The sequence below is a fragment of the Vicia villosa genome, linkage group LG4, assembly GCF_029867415.1.
Source record: "Vicia villosa cultivar HV-30 ecotype Madison, WI linkage group LG4, Vvil1.0, whole genome shotgun sequence".
Lineage (NCBI taxonomy): Eukaryota > Viridiplantae > Streptophyta > Magnoliopsida > Fabales > Fabaceae > Vicia > Vicia villosa.
This window is the reverse complement of record NC_081183.1, coordinates 43,485,877-43,508,835: the sequence shown is the minus strand read 5'-3', so window position 1 is coordinate 43,508,835 and position 22,959 is coordinate 43,485,877. Positions and strand designations below refer to the sequence as shown.

Here is a 22,959-nt window from a genome sequence, read left to right as displayed (position 1 = left end):
TATATTTTTATTAATAAAATTGTAATTAGATAAAAAATTATATTTAATTATTTTCAATATTTCTAAATTATAATTGACTTTAATTCTGAAATATCATCTTTTTGAACTTAATAGTAAACGTATTTAAATTTTTACAAGAAAAAAATTAACTTCACAATATTATATTTTTTATCTTCTTTTGACTATAAGTTTCATTTTTTTAAAATTTATTATTAATAAATTTCACATATATTAAATAAATTTAAACTAACATTTTAAGTTAAAAATAAATGATCAAAAATTAAGATTGACATATTATTAAATAAAAATGTTGTAAAAAAGTATTTGAAAGAGTTTCTTTAAAAATATATCTAAAATATTATAATATAACTATTTTTTAAAGAGTTAAAAGGTAGTGCACTGACAGTGTAAAACTATTTTACATTGTCATCCAATAGGGAGTCATGAATGTGCCATGTCATTAAAGTTTTTTTAAAATAAAATAATGTTTTAATTGGATGCACGGTGGTGATTAGTTGACAGTGTAAAAATATTTTACACTGTCAGTGCATGACCCATTTTTTCTTTTTTAAAACTAAATTATATTCTACGTGGTTATTATGGGTAAAAATATAATAACACTAACCAATCAAGTCAAATATTTGAATAATATTTAAATAATAAAAAAAATTCTCCAAACCAAATGCATGAGAAACAAGTACGAGTAGTGTATAGTTCAAGAATTTCTTCAAATGCATGTGAATGTGAAGAATAACCATCACCTAACTCTCAAAATATAAACCAATAAGAAGTAGACAACAAACAATTTCAACCAATTACAACTTGACAACATTTATACCATGCCATGTTAATTCTCTCTTCCATTTGTTTCAAACTTTATTTTCACTTTATTCTCCTCTATCATCTGTCTCTCTCAAAATATCAAAACTATTCATTTTCTATGTCCTCTCTTTGTTATTTTATAAGGCCAAATTGTAGTACTCTTTCAATAAAAATAATGATAATGAAAATCTTTTCTCGTTGTTCTTTTTTAAGTTCAAATTGTAGTGCTCCTTAAATAAAAATAATACTGTAATAATCTAGTTTTTTCTTCTATTTGTAAAACGAGAGTTCAAGAAATAAAATGAATATTAAAATATATTATTCAGAGACTAATTAAATAAAAATAAATAATAAACTTGCATAAAACAATTTAAAAATACTTTTGCACACCTTTGGATAATCAAATATTTCTTTTATACGGAAAAAAACAACTAGCATAGCATCTTAAATTTGTTAATAGATTTAGCCATTTTTAAAAAAAAAAAAAAAACAACTCCCATAGATGCGTTTAAGTTAAAAAGTTCTTAAAATATTATTGTTATGGAGTTTCTTGAAACTTGGCCTCTCTAATACATTCCTACCAAAAATTTGAAAAACTAAAAGCAAGGAAGGAATTAAGTTCTTCTATATATTTTACATTTCACTCTTCTTTAATTACTATTGGTATTAATTAATGTAGCTATTCATTTTTAGCGGAAATGTAAACCATAGAAACAATAAAAGTAAAGATAGATAGTTGATACCAAAAGATGCTTGCAATTATTAATTGACTGACAATAGAGAATAGAAAGTAGTAGACACAGTCAATTTGGATCCCTATAGATTCTTGTTTTTTAAGAAAACATAAAACGCATCAAAATTATTAAAGTAGGGTGAATGGATGGTACGTGGGGTATAGTTTTGATAGTGCTTTGACACTTTTTTATATTTGGTGTTTTCCCTTGAAAAATGAATATCCCTCGAGTCTTCTTTCAAAATCTTATAATGAATAATATTTTATAGAATTTAAATAAATATTTTTAATTTCATCTATATTATTTTAAATAAATTAAAATTAGATTTTGTTAATATTATATTATTATTAAAAGTTATGAGACAATCTTAAATAATATGAAAGCTATATTATGTTTGATTGTACATCGATGTATTATGAGACAATCTTAAATAATATGAAAACTATATTGTGTTTGGTGACTTGGTCGTACATCGATGAGTAATTCATGAATAAGGAAAAGGTAAAATAGTGACGTTAGTGGAAATTAAAGAAGCAATGATTTGATCATATAATACATGTGAAAATGTTGTCCTACAAATGCTTTAACTCTATAGCTAGGAATGAGTGCACATGAAGAGTGTATATATATGCACATATAATGCCACTTTTGATGTAAGAATTAGAGTGCACATGGATTGTAAAGAAAAAGAAGATATTGGAATATTTTGATGAGATTTGTGAAGAGAGGAGAGAACGTGATGATATGCCATTTAACAAAAATTTAACAATTACTCTTTTGAACGTGATTTGAGTATGAAGGTGGTTAAGAGAAGAGATCCGCTTAGGGGTATTACAATGGCTAAGGCTGTTATTTCTGGTTTGCAGAGTGATGGCACTGGTGTTTTGACTGGGTTGTTGCGGTCTGAGATGGTTTCAACGACGCCGGAGGTTGACGAGAGTGTTCACCGTGGTGGCGGTCACCATTGGACGAGTCTTGCTGTGCTTAGTATTTGTCGTTGTGGCTTGTCGGTGAGCTTTACTTTGTCGTTATTCAATGCGAGTCCAGTTTTATGGATTTATTGTTGCTTTCATTAGAGTAGTTTCTTCTGATATGATTTTATGCGGTTAATGAGTTTCAACCTGTGTGAGTTCAATATTTAGCATATGTATAGATTTTACCTTTGCAATTCATATGCCTGATTTTGATAATCTGACTGCTGTTGATTGATATGTATACTTTCCAAAACTGAAAGAATTAGCCTATGTTTGGAAACTTTGGCTCTAGCTTTTCAAACTCACGGTGAAAACTACTTTGAACGCACGGTAGCGGTGTTTCACTTCGGTACCAAACATATATAGGCTTAGTTAGTCTGATTTTGTTGATATTCTGATTTATTGCTAAGTACCATGAAATATAGATGTTGTATTGTTTCTGTTTTATATGCCTGTTATCTCTTCTTTGATTCTCTGAAAGAGCATTTAATTTCATAATTTGTATGCCTGTTTTATTTTTGCCATTTTTTTCAATTTTCAATTTTGTGGGTTATAGGCTTGTTTCTATTGCTTTGATTAACAAAACTTTAAACTAAAACATAAAAACAAACTGAGAAGAAAATAATATCAGAAACGTTTATAGATTATAGTGGCAACCAGACCAACCCATTCTCATAACTATATTGAGTAATTTATAATTTATTAGTTTTCATTTAATTTTACCACGGCTATTTAATTTTACAGGACTTGGATTCTCTAGTTGGAGCAGGGGCATTTGGTTGGAGCATGAGTCTTTCAAACCCACAAAAAGTCAGGTTAAAATCCTGAAAATCAAGAATACCTAAAGGTATATACATTTCATCCAATCAAAACTTTACATTGTTATGTCACATAAATAATCCCTCTTATGCCTTAATTTTTTATTTAGCAAACGGGTGAGAAGACTTTTGTATGCATAAGAGATGCAACAATTGCCTACATGAACAAGAAAAAAAATACAAAAAGCTTTTCATGCCGTGCTTGTAGGGATCAAAAGTTGGTCACCTTGCAGTCTGTAAGTTATTTAATTTACTAAATGTGATGAGTGTATTAGTTAAAAAAAATGTTTAGTGATACTAATTTTATTATCTAATAGGTTTTTCCTATATAATTCCCAAAGTCAGCTGATTTCCACCATCTTTATTCTAGAGACCCTTGTCAAGGCTGGTGTAAGGGTTCTAGCATTTAGGTAATACTTTAATACCAAATTTTTTTCCTTCATATTTTTATTATCAATATTTAATATTTATTTAAAGCTGTTTATTTTCTCTTGTAGTGGTGATCAATATTCTGTAATTCCATTTATTGGGACAGAGTTCTTGATAGAGGAAATGGCCAAAAAAAATGGAGTGGAAATCACAAGGCCGCATGAATCTTGGTTTCAAGGAGTGCAGGTAAATATGAAAATATTAGTATATGTTTGACATGTGAATATGTATCCACAATCTAAAATCCTGATTATCAATTTTTATCTTTTCTTCCACTCATACATGTAAAAATAACTTATTTTGATATTTACTAGTCAAGGTGGCGGGATGGACCCAAGTATACGGGAATATTCTAACATTTGCGACAATAAAAGGCCCAGGTCATATTTAGCCGATGCTTTTCCACCGGAGAGAACATTTGTGATGTGGAAGACATTTTTGGACGGAAAACCACTTCCAATACTTGGGAATATTCTAACATTTACGACAATAAAAGGCGCGAGTTATATTCAGCCGAAGCTTTTCCACCAGAGAGAACATTTGTGATGTGGATGACATTTTTGGAAGGAAAACCACTTTGAAAGAGACCCCATTCCATTATTCAAAAAAGATATTAAGAAAAAAATACAATTATATAACATTATTTAAGCAAAAAGTACAATTATGTAACATTATTTTTTATTTTGAATACATTTGATGTGATTTTAATGAAATGTGTATTGACTGGTATTTTTTATAAATATACCCTACTAAAAATTGTAGTTGGCTGATGGATTTAGAACCTCTCCTGTGTCTTCTCTGCTGCTGCCCATCCTGCCTTCATCTAAGCCATTTATTCATGTTCTTTCTCTCTCTTCAAACCAACCTTGGCTGATAGTACAAAAGTAACATAGTCATAAAATAGTAATTATAGAAGCAATTCATAACTGGATTATAGTAAAAAATTACTTAGATTAATATTACAAAGATAAATTTATTATCAGTTTATTAATCATATTTGAAGCTGAGGCTGAACAATAGTCATATAAACAATGTTTAAATTGGTTATAGATTAATGAAAGAAATCAAGGGCTTACAACTGTCACATAAGCAAGCAATCTTTAAAATGTTGAAACTACTAAAAAAATAGTTATGTCAATATCACATGTTTTTTATCATAAGGTTCTAAACAACTGATCGACCGCTTAATTTTGAAGAAACAATCAACCTTCATCAAAAATAAGAATATTCTGGATAGAGTTTTGGTTGTCAACGAGTTGCTGGATTTTGCCAACGGGGAAGAAAGAAGCTGTCTATTTCTGAAGTGAATTACGAGAAAGCATATGATTGTGTAAGCTGGAATTATCTACGGTTTGTGATGAAAAGTATGGGATTCGGAATTAAATGGTTAAATTGGATGGAGCGTGTGTCTTTGTGAGTTCAACTAGTGTGATTCCCGTGCGTTCGCACGGGTACCCGTCTTTTACCCGCATTTGGATCGAGGAAAATAAAAATTATTATTAAAAGATTAAATTTAAGTTAAAATGAAAAAAATTATAAAAATACTACTATTAAAAAAATTGAATATTAAAAATAAAAAGTAATTAAGAAAATAAAGTTTATATTGTTTTAGATTGAATAATATTCCAAATTTGTTCCCGTTAATGTTTTAATATTTTGATCAGTAGTTTCATGTACCCGTTAGTATTCATTATTTTAATTTGTATCTCCGTCTTCTCTTTAATATTTATTATTTCGATCAATATCTTCATGTTCCCGTTAATATTAAAAAAAATTGACCAATAACTTAATGTTTCTGTTAATATTCAAAAACATTATCAGCAACTTCGTGTTCTCGTTAATATTCAATATTTTGTCAATAAGTCGGTGTTCCCGATAATATTTATTATTTTGATCAGTAAACTTCGTGCTCTCGTTAATATTTAATATTTTGATCATAAACTTCATTTTGTCAATAGGTCGGTGTTCCCGTTAATATTTATTATTTTGATCAGTAAACTTCGTGCTCTCGTTAATATTTAATATTTTGATCATAAACTTCATTTTCGTGTTAATATTCAACATTTTGACCAGTAACTTCATGTTCTCATTAATATTAAATATTTTGATTAGTATATTCAATATTTTGTTCAATAACTTCATGTTCCCATTAATAGTAAATATTTTAATCAATAATTTCATGTTCGCGTTAATATTACATTTTTTTATAAGTAACTTCATGTTTCCGTTAATATTAAATATTTTGTTCAATATTTAATTTTTTATATTAACTAATTTGGTAAAAACATAAATTATATATATATATATATATATATATATATATATATATATATATATATATATATATATATATATATATATCCTACAACTTCTCTATAAAAACTTTCCGGCCAAGACTCTTTTATTATAATTAATTAATTAATTACAAACAAATCTATAATCCCACTACTTCGTTATCAATTTAAAAGTCATTAATATATATAATCCTACAACTTCTCTATAAAAACTTTCCCGTCAAAACTCTTTTATTATAATTTTATTAATTAAAAGAAAATCTATAATCCCACTACTTCATTATCAATTTAAAAGTCATTAATATTATTAATTAAAAAATAGTTTATCTTTTATTATAATTAATTAATAAAAACTAAATCTATAATCCCACTATTTCATTATCAATTTAAAAGTCATTAATATTATTAATTAAAAAATAGTTACTCTTTTATTATAATTAATTACTAAAAATAGTAGTTGACTGATAGTACAAAAGTAACATAGTCATAAAATAGTAATTCCAGAAGCAATTCATAACTGATGGATTATAGTAAAAAGATACTCGGATAATATTACAAAGATAAATTTATTATGAGTTTATTAATCATATTTGAAACTGAGGCTAAACAATAGTTATATAAACAATGTTTAAATTGGTCATAAATTAATGAAAGAAATCAAGGGCTTACCGCTGTCATATAAGCAAGCAATGTTTAAAATGATGAAACTAACGAAAATAGAGTTTTTTTTTGAAAGAGCCAAAAGAAAAATATAACAAAAATAGAGTTATGTCAATATCACCTGTCTTGGACAATGTTTATATGTTTCCTTCCTTGTTGTAAAAACCCGGATTTAAAGGGATAATGCTAAAAAATATATGTGCGTTTGTGCTTTCTGGGAAGATTCTCGTTGCTTTCAAGCTCTTGATTGAAACCAAATTTTTTTGACTCCGTTCTCCACCAATTAACATGTGAAACATGTCCTGAGTTGCTGCCCAATGCTAGAAAAGGTTATTGTACAACAACTTGCACCATGGTGTCCAATGTCCTGATTTTGAAACTTCATACTTTTGATGATAGATAAAGTGAAAAAAAAAGAAAAGATTCATGTGAAGATGAGAGAAAGACACAAAATCACCCTAATTTTACCTAACACAGCACATACCTTTGTCTATGACACTCCACAAATTGGAGGTATTGTGCATCCCACTATCATAGGTAGGTATTTGAGTGAGACCTTAAATATTAATCCACCACCACAAACATAATATATTATGTTAGCATTTTCTATGAATTAGTGTGTGATATCTAGTAAAATAATAAGTGAAAACCAAACTACGGTATAGATAATTTCCACTAATTCATAAAAAAGTACATGTCAAATATTTGAATCTAATCCAAGTATTCGAAATCTCAATGTCCCAAATTTTTGAGAGACTTGGTTCTATCTGACGCCAAAGGACACCCTCTTTAAACTTCCTTTCGTCTTATTTATTAGAGACAACTTCTTCGAGTGTAAAATTAAAAAAGTTGCAATCATTACAAGACACACAAATGAACCACAAATAATTGTCACTTTGTTACTTTGTTTTTATTTTATTTAACTATCCCTGATTTCCATTTACATGATTAGACCATTTTGAGTTTTCAATTTTTTTGTGTGGTACAAATACTCTTTTGTTCATACTGTTTTGAATGCAATAGTATTGGTAGGGTAGTGCATGTGTTGTCGCAGGTGAATTAACTTACTTGTTTAGCATCCTTACATACATATCTGGGTGTTGAGTGTTACTTGTTTTGGTTTTATATGCTTTTCTGTACAGTATAGATGGCTTCCAATTGGATTCCCACATTTACTAACTAGATATCACTTTGCGTATCTTAAATCCATGATCTACAGATAAACAATAGAAAATAATTTTTCTACATCTTAACTAGATATTGTTTCATAATCAATCAGGCCAACACAATCCTAGAAACATGCTTTATTTATCAATAGAACACAATTCTAAATTACTTATGTATCTTGGTTTAAAATAATCAATTTTTAAAAGTTTTAAATTGCTGTTAGGTGAATGTGAAACTTGTTAAATCCATTTTGAAATGCACATAAAAGGAACTCGATTCAAGAAAGATGATGCTAATGTGTTTTTTTTTTATTTCAATTTTGATTGGTTAATTTCCTACGGGGAGGCTTGGTGTTGAATTCAAAAAAGATATATTTCACATGTCAGAGCATTTAGCCATAAAAATAACGACTGGTTACTTAGGGAGCCTTACAACCTTCAGTGGAATATCTCATTCATTGCTCATGTTTGTAAATTTGACTCAACTACTAAGATCTTGTTTCTTTTGAATGGGTACTTTGTAGTTGGAAACTAGTTCACATTTTGTTCAGATTTAAATATCTGCATGTTATGAACCTTGTTTCACATATGATCTTGAACTTGATATTATGATTATTTTTCTCCTTAATTGATTCTGTTGTTATGAAGATTGTGACTTAGTTGTTGTAATGATAATTAGTTGTTGTTGTAATGATAATTACATGGTTTGTTGTGTACTTGATGATAATTAGTGGTTGTTGTAATGATAATTACATGGTTGGTTGTGTACTTAAGTCTCTAACTGCACAAAAAAAACTCTTATATCTACACCAAATTATTCTCTAAATAGTTTAATCAAACAATAAATTAAAAAAAAACAGCAAGAGAATTTTTATTTTTGCACAATAATGACGGTCTAATAGAATTTTTCAAACATCACTAATTTATTAACTTTTGTGCCTATTCTTAAAAGTAAAAGGGTGACTTTCTGGCAGTGGTTTTCCTTCTAAAAAAGTCTTCAGCATCAGAAGCGTATTCTTCAGTTAAGAAACTCCAACTGGATGACCTTCTCCTAATATTGTAGCATGTGTTAGGATGTCTTGAAAAACTTTGGTCCGTCCAACGATCTTACAAACCAAATATCAAAATAAGTTAGTTTTATAGGCAATTAAGTGATAATTAAAGGGTAAAAAAGAAGATAAAAAATAGTTATGCCTAAACATTCGTACACATCAAATTTCTTACACTTAAATAGGACAAATATTTTACCTGACAACCTTGAAACCAGGTTTGATAATCCCTTGTCTGAATCGAAAATCTTTCACCTTTTCACGTATTAAAGACCATGTCCCTATAAATGGAATGACAAAATCAGTATCACCACTGCAAGGAAAAAACAACTTTGCTTATAGTCAAAAGAATTAAATATTAAATAGATTAGTAGTAGATGAAATAAAAATATAGTATTACAATATTACCTAAATATAAATACTAGTACCCTAACACCTGAGCTAACAAGTGTCTCTAGTAAAGTGATGGTTGGGTTGAACTGCTCATAGGGATTATAGAAGTGAACCCTAATACTTAAAGAAATCAATGCAATTAAATAAAATCAAAGGAAAGTTGCTTACTTAATTTTTCTAATCAATTTAAAAATAAAAAAAAAAACTATAACCATATAACAAAATATTTATGTCAATGAAAAAACTTATTGGTCGCAAATGGACCATTTTTAAATCCCTACCGGCTATGCATGTAAAGATTTTAATGTTCCTTGTTTATTCATGTATGCATTAGTTCCTTGTTTATTCATGTATGCATAAGTTTTATCTTCTGTTTACTAAACAACGAAAAAGAATAGGCATAAGAATAACATTAAAAACAAATTTATAAATGGTAATTTAAACTTAAAGAATTCGAAAAAAAATTATATATACCTGTAGGTAACTTTCATTTTCTCGAGGGGCTAGGCAAGTGTTAGCATACACATTGAATGTGTTAGTATAACCATTCACCTGCACATGATGAAATGTAAACTCAAGTTAATAAAGTGAAATATTATTAAAACAAATATACATGAAAATATCCTTTTAAGAAAATCCATATATTCCTTACACACCTCAATGGACATCTTTGTATTAGTATCCTCGCAAGCTTCACTATATTTTTTTTTAGTGATATACTCCTTTCTAATAGAAGCATGACCACATAAATCATCCGTGGAGTTATAGTCATTATCTTACTCCAAAAGAGTATTTCTTATCTGAAAAAAAAAAACCATTAAATAAGTCTGTTATTTTTCATATATAGTATTAAAATCTATTTATCATCTAATAAAATAAAGAGAGTCACAAATTTATTTGTTCATTGGCTACTACTAATGGTGGTGTTAGTTTTTCACATATTTTGTCATATATATTATATTAGCATGTTAAAGCTATTTACAACAAATATTTACGAAAAATATATTATATTAATAAAAAAAAATCTATCTTGCACGGTTTGAAAATTCTAAAATTTTTTTTCCATCGTACTAAAGAAAAACCAGTATTGTACAAAAATGATTTTCCATGTCCTTCGAAAGAAAATGAAGAAATTATTTTTATTCTAATAATTATTAAAATGAAAAACTTTTTTACTCACAACAATCCCCTTTAAATTTATTTTGGATTTGGTTTCGAGAATGAGTTGTGCAAGTTGAGATGTAAAGTTACTTGAAGACAATCAAATAAAGAATCATTAATAAACAAAATCCAAAAATAAAATAAAAAATCATTAAACACAAATATTACCTGCATAGCCCTCTCCTGCCATGAAGAATTCATTGGTCTTGAAATCTGGGAATTTGTTGAACCAATGCTGAAGGAAAACAAGGTGATCCCTTCCTGGAAATCACAAGAGTTAGTAATGATAAAATTTATAGCATTGATAAAATAATATAAAAATTGCTAAATTTTAAGTTTATTACCTCTCATTTCATAAGGAACAAGCAAATAGTCATAACTGTTGGTGGAGTAAGAAAAACTCACCCCAGCAGGAGAATCAAGATAAGCATGTTTGCCACTGTAATAATAATATTTTACGATAACTTTTATCAAAGACTTAATTAGTACTAATAAAATGATATTACATAGATAGTTTTATTAATAATAAATGTCGAATTTTGCACTTGTTGTAAGAAAAAGTGTTGATTTTTGTCTAAATATTAGAAAGAGCCATAATTATTAACTAAAAAATTGTACCTATAGTTTTGTAAAAATAAATTAGTACAAAAATTAATTTTATTAATTAAGTAATCAAACATAATTATTCAAATTTTAATTTTTTTAATTAAAAAAATTAAACAAGGAGAAATAATCAAACTCTATAAAGTTTTTTAATATAACCCAACATATTAGTCTAAATTAACAACTAATATATTAATATTTGTTTAGCAAATTTATAGCTATAAGTAATAAGTTTGCATAAATAAAAAAACTTAAGAAAATTTTATATCATAAATTTTATATAATATCATCGAAGTTGATTATATAAAAACATAATTTTATATAATGTCATCGGAGGACACAGGTGACTCAGAATCCATGGCGGAGAGAGAATCGGAGGAGGTGGAGGAGGAAGATGTTGATAGCGCGTGGGTGGACGAATTTGGAACAGTTTCCCAGAGAGATGTCAGAGGAGCAGGGAAGTCTATGGTTCAGGTGTAGGGTGGTAGGATTCTCGGTGAGGGCGTTAAGGATTCTAGCTACAAAGGGGGTGTTTCAATGTCAGAGAAGATAGTTCAGGATGGCTCAGATAGTTTTTCAAGTGAAAGTAGGGTGGTGGGTACAGGGTTTGTTGACATTTCTGGGAAGGAGAGTAAAGGAGGTACAGAAACGGCTAAGCAGAAGAGAGAGGTAGAGGGTGGCACTAACCCTAGTTGTGTAAAGGGCGCTGTGGGCCATGCTATTGGTGGGCCAAACGTTAATGGGGGGGCGGCCCAGAAGGTTTTTTTGGAAAGAAACAATTGTGGATTTTCAAAAATTAACGCACTTGGATCAGTTTTGTCGCCTAGTGATAAAATTAATCCTATTAATTTAATTAATTCTGCTTGTATTTCGGTGGGACCCGGGGCTTCACAAAAGGAGAACACTCTATTGGAGGAGGGCTTATCCATGCACGTAGGAATGGAAAAAGGCGTGGGAGAGGTTTTGTCTTTTGACGATCAATGCTTTAAATTGAAAAACTCCAGGAAGGTGAGAAAGCATATGAGGGAGATTTTCAACTTGGGTGAGAGGGTGGATAATTTCTGCTATCCTCCAGATTTGTTGTTTCCTTTGCAAGCAGAGGCCGAACAGAGGACTGACAAAGGAGATTTTATTGAGGAGCATTCTTTTTCAAACAATTCTCTTACGGATTCGGATGTGAGGAACTGCAATGGTAGAGTTCTAAAGAGAGGCATAGGAGCTTCATCTGAGGGGTTATGGAAGTCTATGAACATGTTGGGGATCGCTAACTCTGAATTTTGCAAACCAATAAAAAAATTGGAGGAGATGGAGTTAAGGGGTCACAAAGAGAAGGAGTCTTTGAAGGAGTCTATCAACGGGTTGAAATGATTATTTTCTCTCTTAACATCAGAGGAGGAGGTAAGAGGGTGAAGAGGAAGAGAATCGGTTTTAATATTCAGAGAGGTAGGGTGGATGTAGCTTTTATTCAAGAAACCAAGTTGAGGGATGTAGATCATCAACAGGTTGAGGAGTTGTGGGGTGATGAGTGGGTGGAGTGGTCTCACTTAGAGGCCGTAGGGTCAGCGGGAGGTATTCTTATTATGTGGAAGAAAGATTTGTTCAATCTCATTTACAGTTTTCGTGGAGATAGTTATTTAGGTGTGTGTATGGAAAAGGATAACAAAAGAATATATTTCATCAACATATATGCTTCTTGTGATCATAACGTCCGAATGAACTCATGGAGGAAGCTTGTGGATTTGAAGAGGAGGAGTGTTGTTGGCTCTTGGTGTTTGGGAGGGGACTTCAATATGGTTACTTCTCCGGAGGAGAGAGTAGGTGTTTCGAAGAAGAATTATAAAAGGGAGATGGACGACTTTAAAGATTTCATTAAAGAGATGGAGTTGGTGGATCCACCCACGATTGGAGGGAAGTTCACTTGGTCTAATAAGTGTGGTAGCGCGATGAGTAGATTGGATAGATTCATGTTGACTCCTTCCTTCATTGATGATTGGAAGGTTGAAGGACAATCTATAGGAGGAAGAGATGTATCGGATCATGCTCCCATTTGGATTCGTGACAACAAAAGGAATTGGGGACCCAAACCTTTTAGATTCAATAATCTTTGGTTTAGTCACAAGGACTTTTTCTCTTTTGTGGAGAGGGAGTGGAACTCTTTGGAGGTGAAGGGTAGGGGGGACTATTGTCTTGTTGAAAAAATGAAGGCTCTAAAACTCAAATTGTCTTTATGGAATAAGGAGGTAATGTTCCGGAGGAGGAGGTGGTAAAAAGATCTAAGGCGGCAATTATGTTTTGGGACAATATTAATAAGAAAGAAGGTTTTCTTCGCTTAAAGTCAAGACAATTGTGGCTTGCCGAAGGTGATTGCAACACGAGGTACTTTCATAATTCTCTTAAAGAGAGAAGACGGAGGAATTCTTTGTGCTCTCTTTTGTCTAGTAGAGGTGTGATCGAGGATGTTAATGAGGTAAAAGACTTTACTTTTAATCATTTCAAATCTTTCTTCGAGGATCCCGAGGAGGGGAGGCCGAACCTTAGTGGTTTGGAGTTGAAGAAGCTTCATGTAGCGGAGGGATTGAGTGTAGAGCGCCCTTTCTCGGAGTTGGAAATTAGGGAGGCCATTTGGGCTTGTGATGGCAACAAAAGTGCCGGCCCGGATGGATATTCTTTAGATTTCTTCAAGAGGTTTTGGAGCGTGATTCGGGTTGACGTTTTGAAAATGTGCAATGACTTTTATCTTAAAGGTTCTCTTGTGAAATCTATCACTTCATCTTTCCTTGCTTTGATTCCAAAAACCAACAACCCTCAATCTTTAGGCGAGTATCGTCCCATTTGTTTGGTGGGTAGCATCTACAAAATCATTGTGAAAATTTTAGCGGCTAGATTGAAGGAGGTCATTGGGAATTTGGTGTCTACCAATCAAACCGCTTTTGTTCCGGGAAGGAATATGATGGATGGTGTTCTTTTGGTCAATGAAATTTTAGATTGGACGAGGAGGAAGAAACGTAGTTGTCTCATTCTCAAGGTGGACTTTGAAAAGGCGTATGATTCCGTATCTTGGCAATACCTTAGAGAAACTTTGTTGAGGATGGGTTTTGGATCTAGGTGGATGAAGTGGATGGATGCTTGTATTTTCAACAATCACATGTCCGTGTTGGTTAATGGAAGCGCTACTAAAGAGTTTAAGGTGCAAAGAGGATTAAGACAAGGTGATCCTTTGTCTCCTTTTCTCTTTGTTATTGCCATGGAAGGATTGACCGCTTTAGTGAAGAAGTCGGTAGAGGTGGGGAACTTCAAAACTTTTATGTACGGGGAGACCGATAGTGTGGACATTTTACAATTTGCGGATGACACTATAATCCTCGGTGAAGCGTCTTGTGATAATATTTGGAATATGAAGGTGATTTTGAGAGGGTTTGAATTGGTTTCCGGGTTGAGGATTAATTTTTCCAAAAGCAATATTATAGGGGTGAATGTTGGTGAGTGGTACATGAATGCCGCATTGACTTTTCTCTCTTGCAAGAAAGGGGTGGCTCCTTTCAAGTTTCTTGGAATCATGGTGGGGGACAATCCTAGAAGGAAGAAGGTGTGGTTGGAAGTGGTCAATAATATAAAGAGGCGGCTTTCCTCGTGGAAGGGAAGAAACATTTCAATGGGTTGTAGAGTAACTTTAATCAATTCGGTTTTGAATTCCATTCCTATTTTTACTCTCTCCTTTTTCAAGATTCCCGGGAACATCGCCAAAACAATAAGGAAAATCCAAAGTGAGTTTTTATGGAGTGGGAAGTTTGAAAATAGGAGCATTCATTGGGTTAAGTGGGAGGTGGTGTGTAGGCCAAAGGAGAAGGGTGGTTTGGGGGTTAGAGATGTAAGAGAAATGAACAAAGCTCTCCTTTTGAAATGGAAGTGGAGAATCCTTCATGATAATGATGCTATTTGGCAAAGATTCTTTAAGGTGAGGTATGCTTGTCATAAAACAAGAATTCAAGAGGTTGGGGGTGTTTTTCATAGAAGTGATGATTCCATTTGGTGGAGAGATATGTGCACGGAAAATTTGTTGGATAACATTATTGATAACGGTTTCTCCGGATGTTTCAATTGCTCTTGCAAAAATGGAATGGATGTTCTTTTTTGGCTTAATAATTGGTTGGGAGAACAATCTCTTTGCACGGAATTTCCGGACTTGTATGAATTGTCAAATTGGAAGCATTGTACGGTGGCGGAGGTGTTAGTGCGGATAGAAGGTTCGGTTAGGTGGGATTTTGGAGGCCTTTTTTCAGCCGGAGCTACTCACGGCTTCTCCAACACAGCCGCGGCAGCAGCCAGTCCAAATTGGACTCGGTTTTGCGACCGCATTCGGGGATTCACGCCTAGTGAGAATGGTTGCGACACTTTTGAGTGGTCTTTAGACGAGTATAAGGATTTCACCGTTGCGAGCATCACTCACGTGATTGATAGCGCCAAATCTTTTGCATGGGATTATCATTTGATTAATCCCTTGAAAGTGATGTGGGAGCTAAAACTACCACCCAAGATTAAGGTCTTTGCTTGGAGATTCTTTATTGATCGGCTTCCTACTAGAGATCAATTATTGAAAAGAGGTGTTGCTAATGTATCGAGCCCGGATTGTGTGATGTGTGGTTCTTCCGTTGAATCATCTTCTCATCTTTTTTTCACCTGTCAAGAGGTGAAAATAATTTGGAAACATGTTTTTATTTGGCTTGGAATTTCGGAGGCGATTAATGTGGAGGAGTTTCTTTGTTTCGATGTTATTCAAGAAAAGGTGAATTGTCGCAAGCGAAGAATTTTAATCAATTTTGTTTGGGTGGCTACTATTTGGAGCATTTGGTTTATGAGGAATGCTATTATCTTCAAGGGGGAGGAGTTTTGCTTCGATGTTATTTGTTCTAACATTGTTTTTCTTTCTTGGAGATGGTTGTATAGCGGATATACTAAGTTTACACCAACCTATTATGAGTGGTTTAAACTTCCTTTATCCGACACAAGCAGTCTTTAGTGCTTGGTGTTTTTTTGTAAGGGTTGCACCCCTAGTGCGAGCTGTTCAATCAATTGCTTATTAAAAAAAAATAATAATAATTATACATATGAAATTTAACATGGTGTTTAATTTAGCTAAGGAGAGATGTCGTTCATTATTTTACGTTATTTAGTATAAAATTTTTTAATAATAATAATAATATAATAATATATATGTTAAATAAAAACAATAAAATAAATAGTTTTATCACTTCACTTGCTACTATACTAAAAGTTTTCGTAAATCTAAAATTGTATTCCGGTTGAAAAATCAAGCCTTACAACTAAAAGAAAAATCAAGTTGTTTAAGTAAAAGAGTAATGCTATTCTTACACTATTTATTACATTAAATATTTACACCAAACACTGTTCATCGTATTTGGTTAATGTAGTGTAAAAATTTGGTTAATGCAGTAATAAAGTTAGTTAATGCAACATTCAGGTATTAAAAATAATTTTTAGCAATCACCAAACTTGGTTAATGCTGTGTAAAAATTTGGTTAATGCAGTAATAAAGTTGGTTAATGCAAAATCCATGTATAAAAAATAATTTTTAGCAGTCATCAAACTTGGTTAATGCAGTGTAAAAATTTGGTTAATGCAGTAATGAAGTTGGTTAATGCACGTTCAGGTATTAAAAATAAATGTCCGTACATGAATAGTATTCACGCCGTACATGAATAGTATTCGTCCGTACATGAACAGTATCATCCGTACATGAACAGTGTCGTCCGTACATACGGTGTAGGTGTAGGAATTGGTGTAAGAATAGCATTTCTGTTAAGTAAAATTACCTTTATTTCAGCTGTACTATTTTTTATCAAACCCCTCATGGTGGGCATGAAAGGGCCGTGTTGACCGAATGCTCCTCCTCCAACAGTAGAGCCTCTAGGTCCTAGAAAATTAAATAAATATAAAAAATAGAGAGAGAAAATATATCATCCGTGTTTTTTTAATTTTTTTTTCTAAATGCTGGTAAATTAGCCTTCTATAAATTATCTTATAGTTTTCTTATTTTAATAGTAAATGTCTTTAAACTTTTTTAAAAATACCAATGATATTTAATATAAATTGCAAAACAAAGATTATAGTACAGAAATATTCTTCTCTTACCAAAAAATAATTCTGGTCTCTCTATTTTTACTTGCTAACTTTTTTTTTCTATTTTAAAACTATTTAATTTTTGTCTCTATCTTATGTTTTATAACTTAAAAATAGTTACTTGATATATGTATATATATTTTGACATAAAAAACAAACAATTAAGTTAGATTTGATATAAAGTTTAATATTAATTTTGTTAAATTATAATGTAACTATCTATTATTAGTGTCATTAAATTATAGTTCACCTTCTTCTGATTCAGGCATTGGTTTCATTCATTTTTGTATGTTCTAGTTTGATAATAGTATTTATTTTGTTTCTCTAATGTTTTTTCAATCTTCAAACTATTTTTTTTCAATAGGCAAATGATTAAAAGAAATCGCACTAGGGGTGCAACCTTTACATCACAGGAAACTAATTATACTTGAAACAATCCAAAAGTCTCTTGTACCAGACATAAAAACTATCCTGAGCTAATTTATGAGATAAACCTAACCATCTCCAAGAGAGAAACAAAGTATTAGAAAACACCTCATCAAAACTATACGATTTATCCTCGAAAATAATAGAATTTCTCATTATCCACAAGCTCCAAACAGTGGCTATACAAATAACATTAATCGAGGCCTTGATTTTGGAATTCTTCACCTTGTTTTGAATAGACTCAAAACACATGAAATCTTGAAAAGAAATATGGCTAGCTTCTCCCATCGAAATAAATATTCTTCCCACACCTCTTTAGAGATCAAACAATCAAAAAACAAGTGTTCCAAACTTTTCGGTTGAGCCGAACAAAAAACGCAAACATACGTTGGAAAATTGGAAACACCCCACTGTAGCATAAGGTCTTTGACAGGAATTCTTTTAGCAAAAAATCTCCAAGAGAACACCTTTATTCTAAGCGGTAACGACAGGTTCCAAATGACTCTCATATTGTTTACCTTGTCCATAATCCAAGCGAAGTCTGAGTTATCCTCCGATAAGCTTGTTAAGCTCGAGACCAAAAACTCGCCGTTCCCGTTCAGAATCCAAACATGCAAGTCCTCCGCGTTTTGATCCCTCCTAACATGCTGCCAGTAGTCGTGCAGTGACTGGGCCAGCACCGCTGCCTGCGACTGCAGCCCCACTGAGTCCGCACCAGCAGTAGCTTCGACTGTAGATAGCTGCAGAACAGAGTTGTTGGCAGCGATTTCCGCCTCTGCAAAAAGCTTATAAGAGTTCCACAAATCAACGCCATCCATGAATTGCGATATATGCTCCACCGTGCACAGTTTTTTGGTTGATCTATCATACAATTCCGGGAATATTCCGCGAAGAGATTGATCTCCCAACCAAATACTATGCCAAAAAAGAATGTTGTCTCCCTTGTTTAAAATGCTTTTCACACAACCGGAGAAACCTTCATCAAAGATATCCGGATTTAAATCGTTTTGGATCACGTCCCTCCACCAAATAGAATCGTCTTTGTTTATACCACCTCCACTAGACACTTGAACAATCAATCTAGGATTATGATACCTCACCTCTAGAAATATACTCCAAATGACATTTTTCTCCCTTAGAATCCTCCACTTCCATTTTTAAAGTAATGCTCTATTCATTTCTTTGACATCCCTAATCCCTAATCCACCTTTGCTTTTTGTTTGCAAACAACATCCCATTTGATCCAATGAATACCTCTCTTGCTAACATTGCCACTCCATAAAAAGTTGCTTTGAAGCCCTCTTATCTCTTGGATGATCTTCTTAGGAGCCTTATAAAAAGAAAGAGTGAACGTTGGAATAGCATTTAGAACTGAATTGATAAGAATCAACCTACCTCCAATGGAGATATTTCTACCTTTCCAAGTCGAAAGTCTAATTTTGATATGAGATAGAACCTCCTTCCACCCCTTCTTCCTTCTAGGATTGATACCCACCCAAATGCCAAGAAACTTGAACAGAACATTACCTTTCTTGCATGCTAGAAACGATGTTGCCATATGCATCATCCAGTCACTAATATGCACTCCTATAATATTACTCTTGGAAAAGTTAATTTTCAAACCCGAAATGAGTTCGAAACCCCTTAAAATCGCTTTCATACTCCAAAGGTTGTCACAAGTCGGTTCTACAAGGATAACGGTATCGTCTGCAAATTGAAGAATGTCTACATAGTCCTCCTCTCCAAATTTGAATGGTTTAAAATCCCCCACTTTCACCGAATTTTTGACTAAAGCGGTCAAACCTTCCATAGCAAGCACGAATAAGAAAGGCGACAAAGGATCACCTTGACGCAAACCTCTGTGGGCCGAAAAATCTTTCGTCGCACTCCCGTTGACTAAAATCTCCAAACTATTTATTTTTTATTCTCTTTCAATTTGAAGTTAAAGTCATTTAATTAGATAAATTTTAAATGAACTATCTATAATTAAAAAATATAAATAAAAACCAATAAGTACTCCTAAATTTTATTAAAAATGTTAAATGTTATGAATCTAATCCACAAAAAACACAAAAGTTTAAAAGATTGCAAATTTAAATTGAAGTAAAAATCACCTTTAGTCGAGCTCTGACCAAATACTTTTTGATCTTTTGATTGTGGGTTTAAAAGACTCATGCTGACCAAATGCTCCAATAGTAGAACACTCAGGTCCTGCAAAATTAAATAACAGTGGTAAAATAATAAAAAACTATAAATTATTCAATAAAATTATAAGAGTGGGTTGGTTTGGATCGGTTGGGCCAACCTATTAGTGTGGATTGATTTGAGTGAATATAAATTAAGCAAAATAGAAAGAGAGAACAAAATAAAGTAAGGCAGCGGCTAAGATAAACTCCTGAAATCGTAACGTAAAGTAAAAGGAAAATAATCTACCAACCTCATTGGAAATTATTTACAACAATACTTACTTAAATAAAGACAAGAAATCTCTTATTCTCACATGAAAATGCGCAAATTTATCTTTTCATCAATAAGTTGAACCAAAATGATTAAAAACACTCCAACATCAGTGGAACACAGAGCACAACATTACTCTCATAAAACTTTGTATAAGCCATATACATTGAAATTTCAGCTTGTGTTCAACACACTACATGTATATTTATATTTATGTTATTATCTAGTAATAATAAAAAAAGTTTCTGACAATAATGCTATCTTATAAAATTTGTTTAATTTTTTCAACTGCTTTTTAATTATTAAGCCCTTATAATATTATATTTTATTTTAATAAAAACCACTCTATTTTTAATTATAACTGCAGTTTAAAAGAACAAAATTTTTCTCTAAACAATAAGGTACTATTTAAGTTATAAAACATATTAATTAATATTTAAATTATATTATTACTAATTTTTATCTATACTGACACATAATTTTCTTTATTTCTTTTATTTTTAATTATTTAATATAATATAATAAATTTAAAAAATGAAATATCTAAAAGTTTTATTTTTATTTTGTCATCCCAAAAACAGTTTTATTTTCAAATAGATTTTCTATTTTTTATCTATAAAACTGTTTTAAAAACTTAGATTGCCATACACAATTTTTTTTAATTCTTTTTTCAAAAAGAGTTTTTAATACAAATTTATTAAACACCATTTAAAAACTAAAAATCAAAATTGATTTAAACAACCCCAAGAATTCTCTTATTCTCACATGGAATATGCACAAATATATGAAGAACACTCTTAACAAAAATAGTGCAACACAAAGCAATACAAGCAAAATGAAGATGGTTGAAAGAAAAAACAAACTACCGGTAGCTTCGAAGGCGACGACGGATCGAGATCATGACTTGGTAGTAGTGGGGCTTTCACAGTTGCAGAGCAGGTTTGTGCGCCTCGGTGTCGTGAGATGTGCGGATCGGTCAGAGTCATAGTTGTGTAAATGAGAGAACAAGAATATTGTTGTTGGATGAGAATCAATGGTGGCTATACATTCGGTTTATGTTGTTCAATGGTGATATGAAGTGTTGAAAGGAGAAATAGATCCGGTGGAAAAATGAAAGAGAAATATGGCCTTGTTTTTTTCTTTTTGTAGATCCGTTTTATCTTTTGTAGGATGAAAGTAAGGGTGAGGGATGGCCGCCTTGGTTTTTGTAAATATTTTTTTATTGTTTCTAACGCTTATGAAATAAATAATCTCGTGTTATAAACATTTTAAAAGGAAAATGTATAATTCATACTCAGTAAAACAATTATAGTAAGAATACAACATACTCAGTAAAACAATTATAGTAAGAATACAATATTTTATTTAAAAGGTTATGAGAAATATTTTTATCAAAATCAATGAAATTTAAAAAATAACTAAGAATACAATATATATATATATATATATATATATATATATATATATATATATATATATATATATATATATATATATATATATCACAAATTTGTGTGCTTTTGTGTATATATATTTTAAAAGCAAGTATGTATGTTTAGGACTAAAAACAAGTAAATATATTTTAAAAACAAAAAAAATTTTAGGACTAAAAACAAGTATATAGTTTATATATGATTCACATGTATATATTTTTTTAGGACTAAAAACAAGTAAATATATTTTAAAAACAAATATTTTTTTAGGACTAAAAACAAGTATATAGTTTATATATTGAATATAATTAAACATGATTCACATGTGCAATATGGAACATTACCAATTCTATCGTAGTTGGATGTATGGTAGAATGTTTCCTGGACGACGTGGGCTTAAACCACATTTTATGGAAGGAGTTGCCGCGTTTTCTCTCGTATGCATTTGCTCAAGAATGTTGTCGTAGGGAAGGAGGGGTAAGGTCTCCATGTTTAATGTGTGTTTGCAGAAATATTATTAGTGACCCTAGTGAAGTGAAACGTCACTTGGAGAGAGTGGGTTTTAGGCCAATTTACTGGGTTTGGACATCTAATGGGGAAACAATGCAGGAGATGAATAGAGAGACTTCTAGCAGTCAAACACATATTGAACCAAATATAAATAGAGTTGATCCAGGGTGTAGTTCATCACATATGCAATGCTAGGAGAAATTTAATCTCGTTGAGGAGATGTTCACTGACGCATTAGGGGTGAATGTGGCGTATGATGAACCACAAGACTTAGATGGAGAAGAGCTCCCGAATGAGAAAACTCAAAGGTTTTATCAGCTGTTGAAAGAAATAATTATACCATTGTTTGAGGGGTCTTATGACTCCAAGCTATCAATGTGTGTGAGACTTTTGGCTGCGAAATCAAATTGGAATGTTCCTGATCAGTGTTTAGAATTCTTTGCGAGAATGATGTTGGACGCGACTCCTGTGAAAGAAAACATGCCTACAAGTTATTATGATGCAAAGAGGATGGTGTTGAAGTTGGGATTAGAAGTAAAAAAGATTAATTGTTGCATTAGAGGTTGCATGTTGTTTTATGACAACGAGTTTGGTACAAATGATGGGGAATTGGAGGAATGTAAGTTTTGCGAGAGTCAAAGGTTTTTAGTTAGCAGTAAAGGTGTTGACCAAAGGCAAAATCGCATTGTAGTGAAATCTATGTTCTATCTACCAATAATACCTAGGTTGCAAAGAATGTTTGCATCAATGCACAGTGCAAGCCCAATGGCATGGCACCACACAAACAGAATTAGTTCAGGCATGATGCGACATCCATCTGATGGCGAGGCATGGAAACACTTTGATAGAGTTCATCCTGAATTTGCACTTGAACCCAGGAATGTCCGACTTG

General features: G+C 31.7%; 1 protein-coding gene and 1 long non-coding RNA gene across 8 annotated transcripts; one reads left to right on the top strand and one right to left on the bottom strand.

Moving 5' to 3' along the window:
- The first annotated feature begins 2,129 nt into the window (after positions 1-2,129).
- Positions 2,130-4,490, top strand: LOC131599104 (uncharacterized). Its single transcript, XR_009282558.1, has 6 exons — positions 2,130-2,566; positions 3,275-3,377; positions 3,459-3,584; positions 3,666-3,758; positions 3,846-3,963; positions 4,092-4,490. It is a non-coding gene; the product is annotated as an uncharacterized LOC131599104 (long non-coding RNA).
- Positions 4,491-8,702: 4,212 nt separating this feature from the next.
- On the bottom strand, positions 8,703-21,319 carry LOC131594760 (uncharacterized). 7 transcript variants are annotated; one of them, XR_009281503.1, is made up of 9 exons: positions 20,991-21,319; positions 19,782-19,878; positions 16,935-17,035; positions 10,845-10,939; positions 10,669-10,761; positions 9,996-10,139; positions 9,814-9,891; positions 9,146-9,227; positions 8,703-9,003 (listed from the first exon to the last, which is right to left on the bottom strand). XR_009281503.1 is itself a non-coding variant. In XM_058866961.1 (8 exons), exons 1-5 carry the CDS (start codon positions 21,108-21,110, stop codon positions 10,116-10,118), a joined length of 435 nt encoding a protein of 144 aa, XP_058722944.1. In that variant the 5' UTR covers positions 21,111-21,319; the 3' UTR covers positions 8,703-9,003; positions 9,146-9,259; positions 9,814-9,891; positions 9,996-10,115. The 7 variants fall into 7 exon arrangements, 5 of the variants coding, with proteins under 5 accessions (XP_058722944.1, XP_058722943.1, XP_058722947.1 ...); XR_009281504.1 differs by lacking the exon at positions 16,935-17,035; XM_058866961.1 differs by lacking the exon at positions 10,845-10,939 and having other exon boundaries at positions 9,146-9,259.
- Positions 21,320-22,959: the final 1,640 nt, after the last annotated feature.

Bases quoted from the DNA above. Each gene is read 5' to 3' on its own strand.
- LOC131594760 (XM_058866961.1), bottom strand. From the start codon at position 21,110: ATGACTCTGACCGATCCGCACATCTCACGACACCGAGGCGCACAAACC. The intron at 19,879-20,990 runs GTAGTTTGTTTT...TTAATTTTGCAG, and splicing joins CGTCGCCTTCGAAGCTACCG to GACCTGAGTGTTCTACTATT. The intron at 10,762-16,934 runs GTAATTTTACTT...TGTGATTTCCAG, and splicing joins ATAGTACAGCTGAAATAAAG to GAAGGGATCACCTTGTTTTC.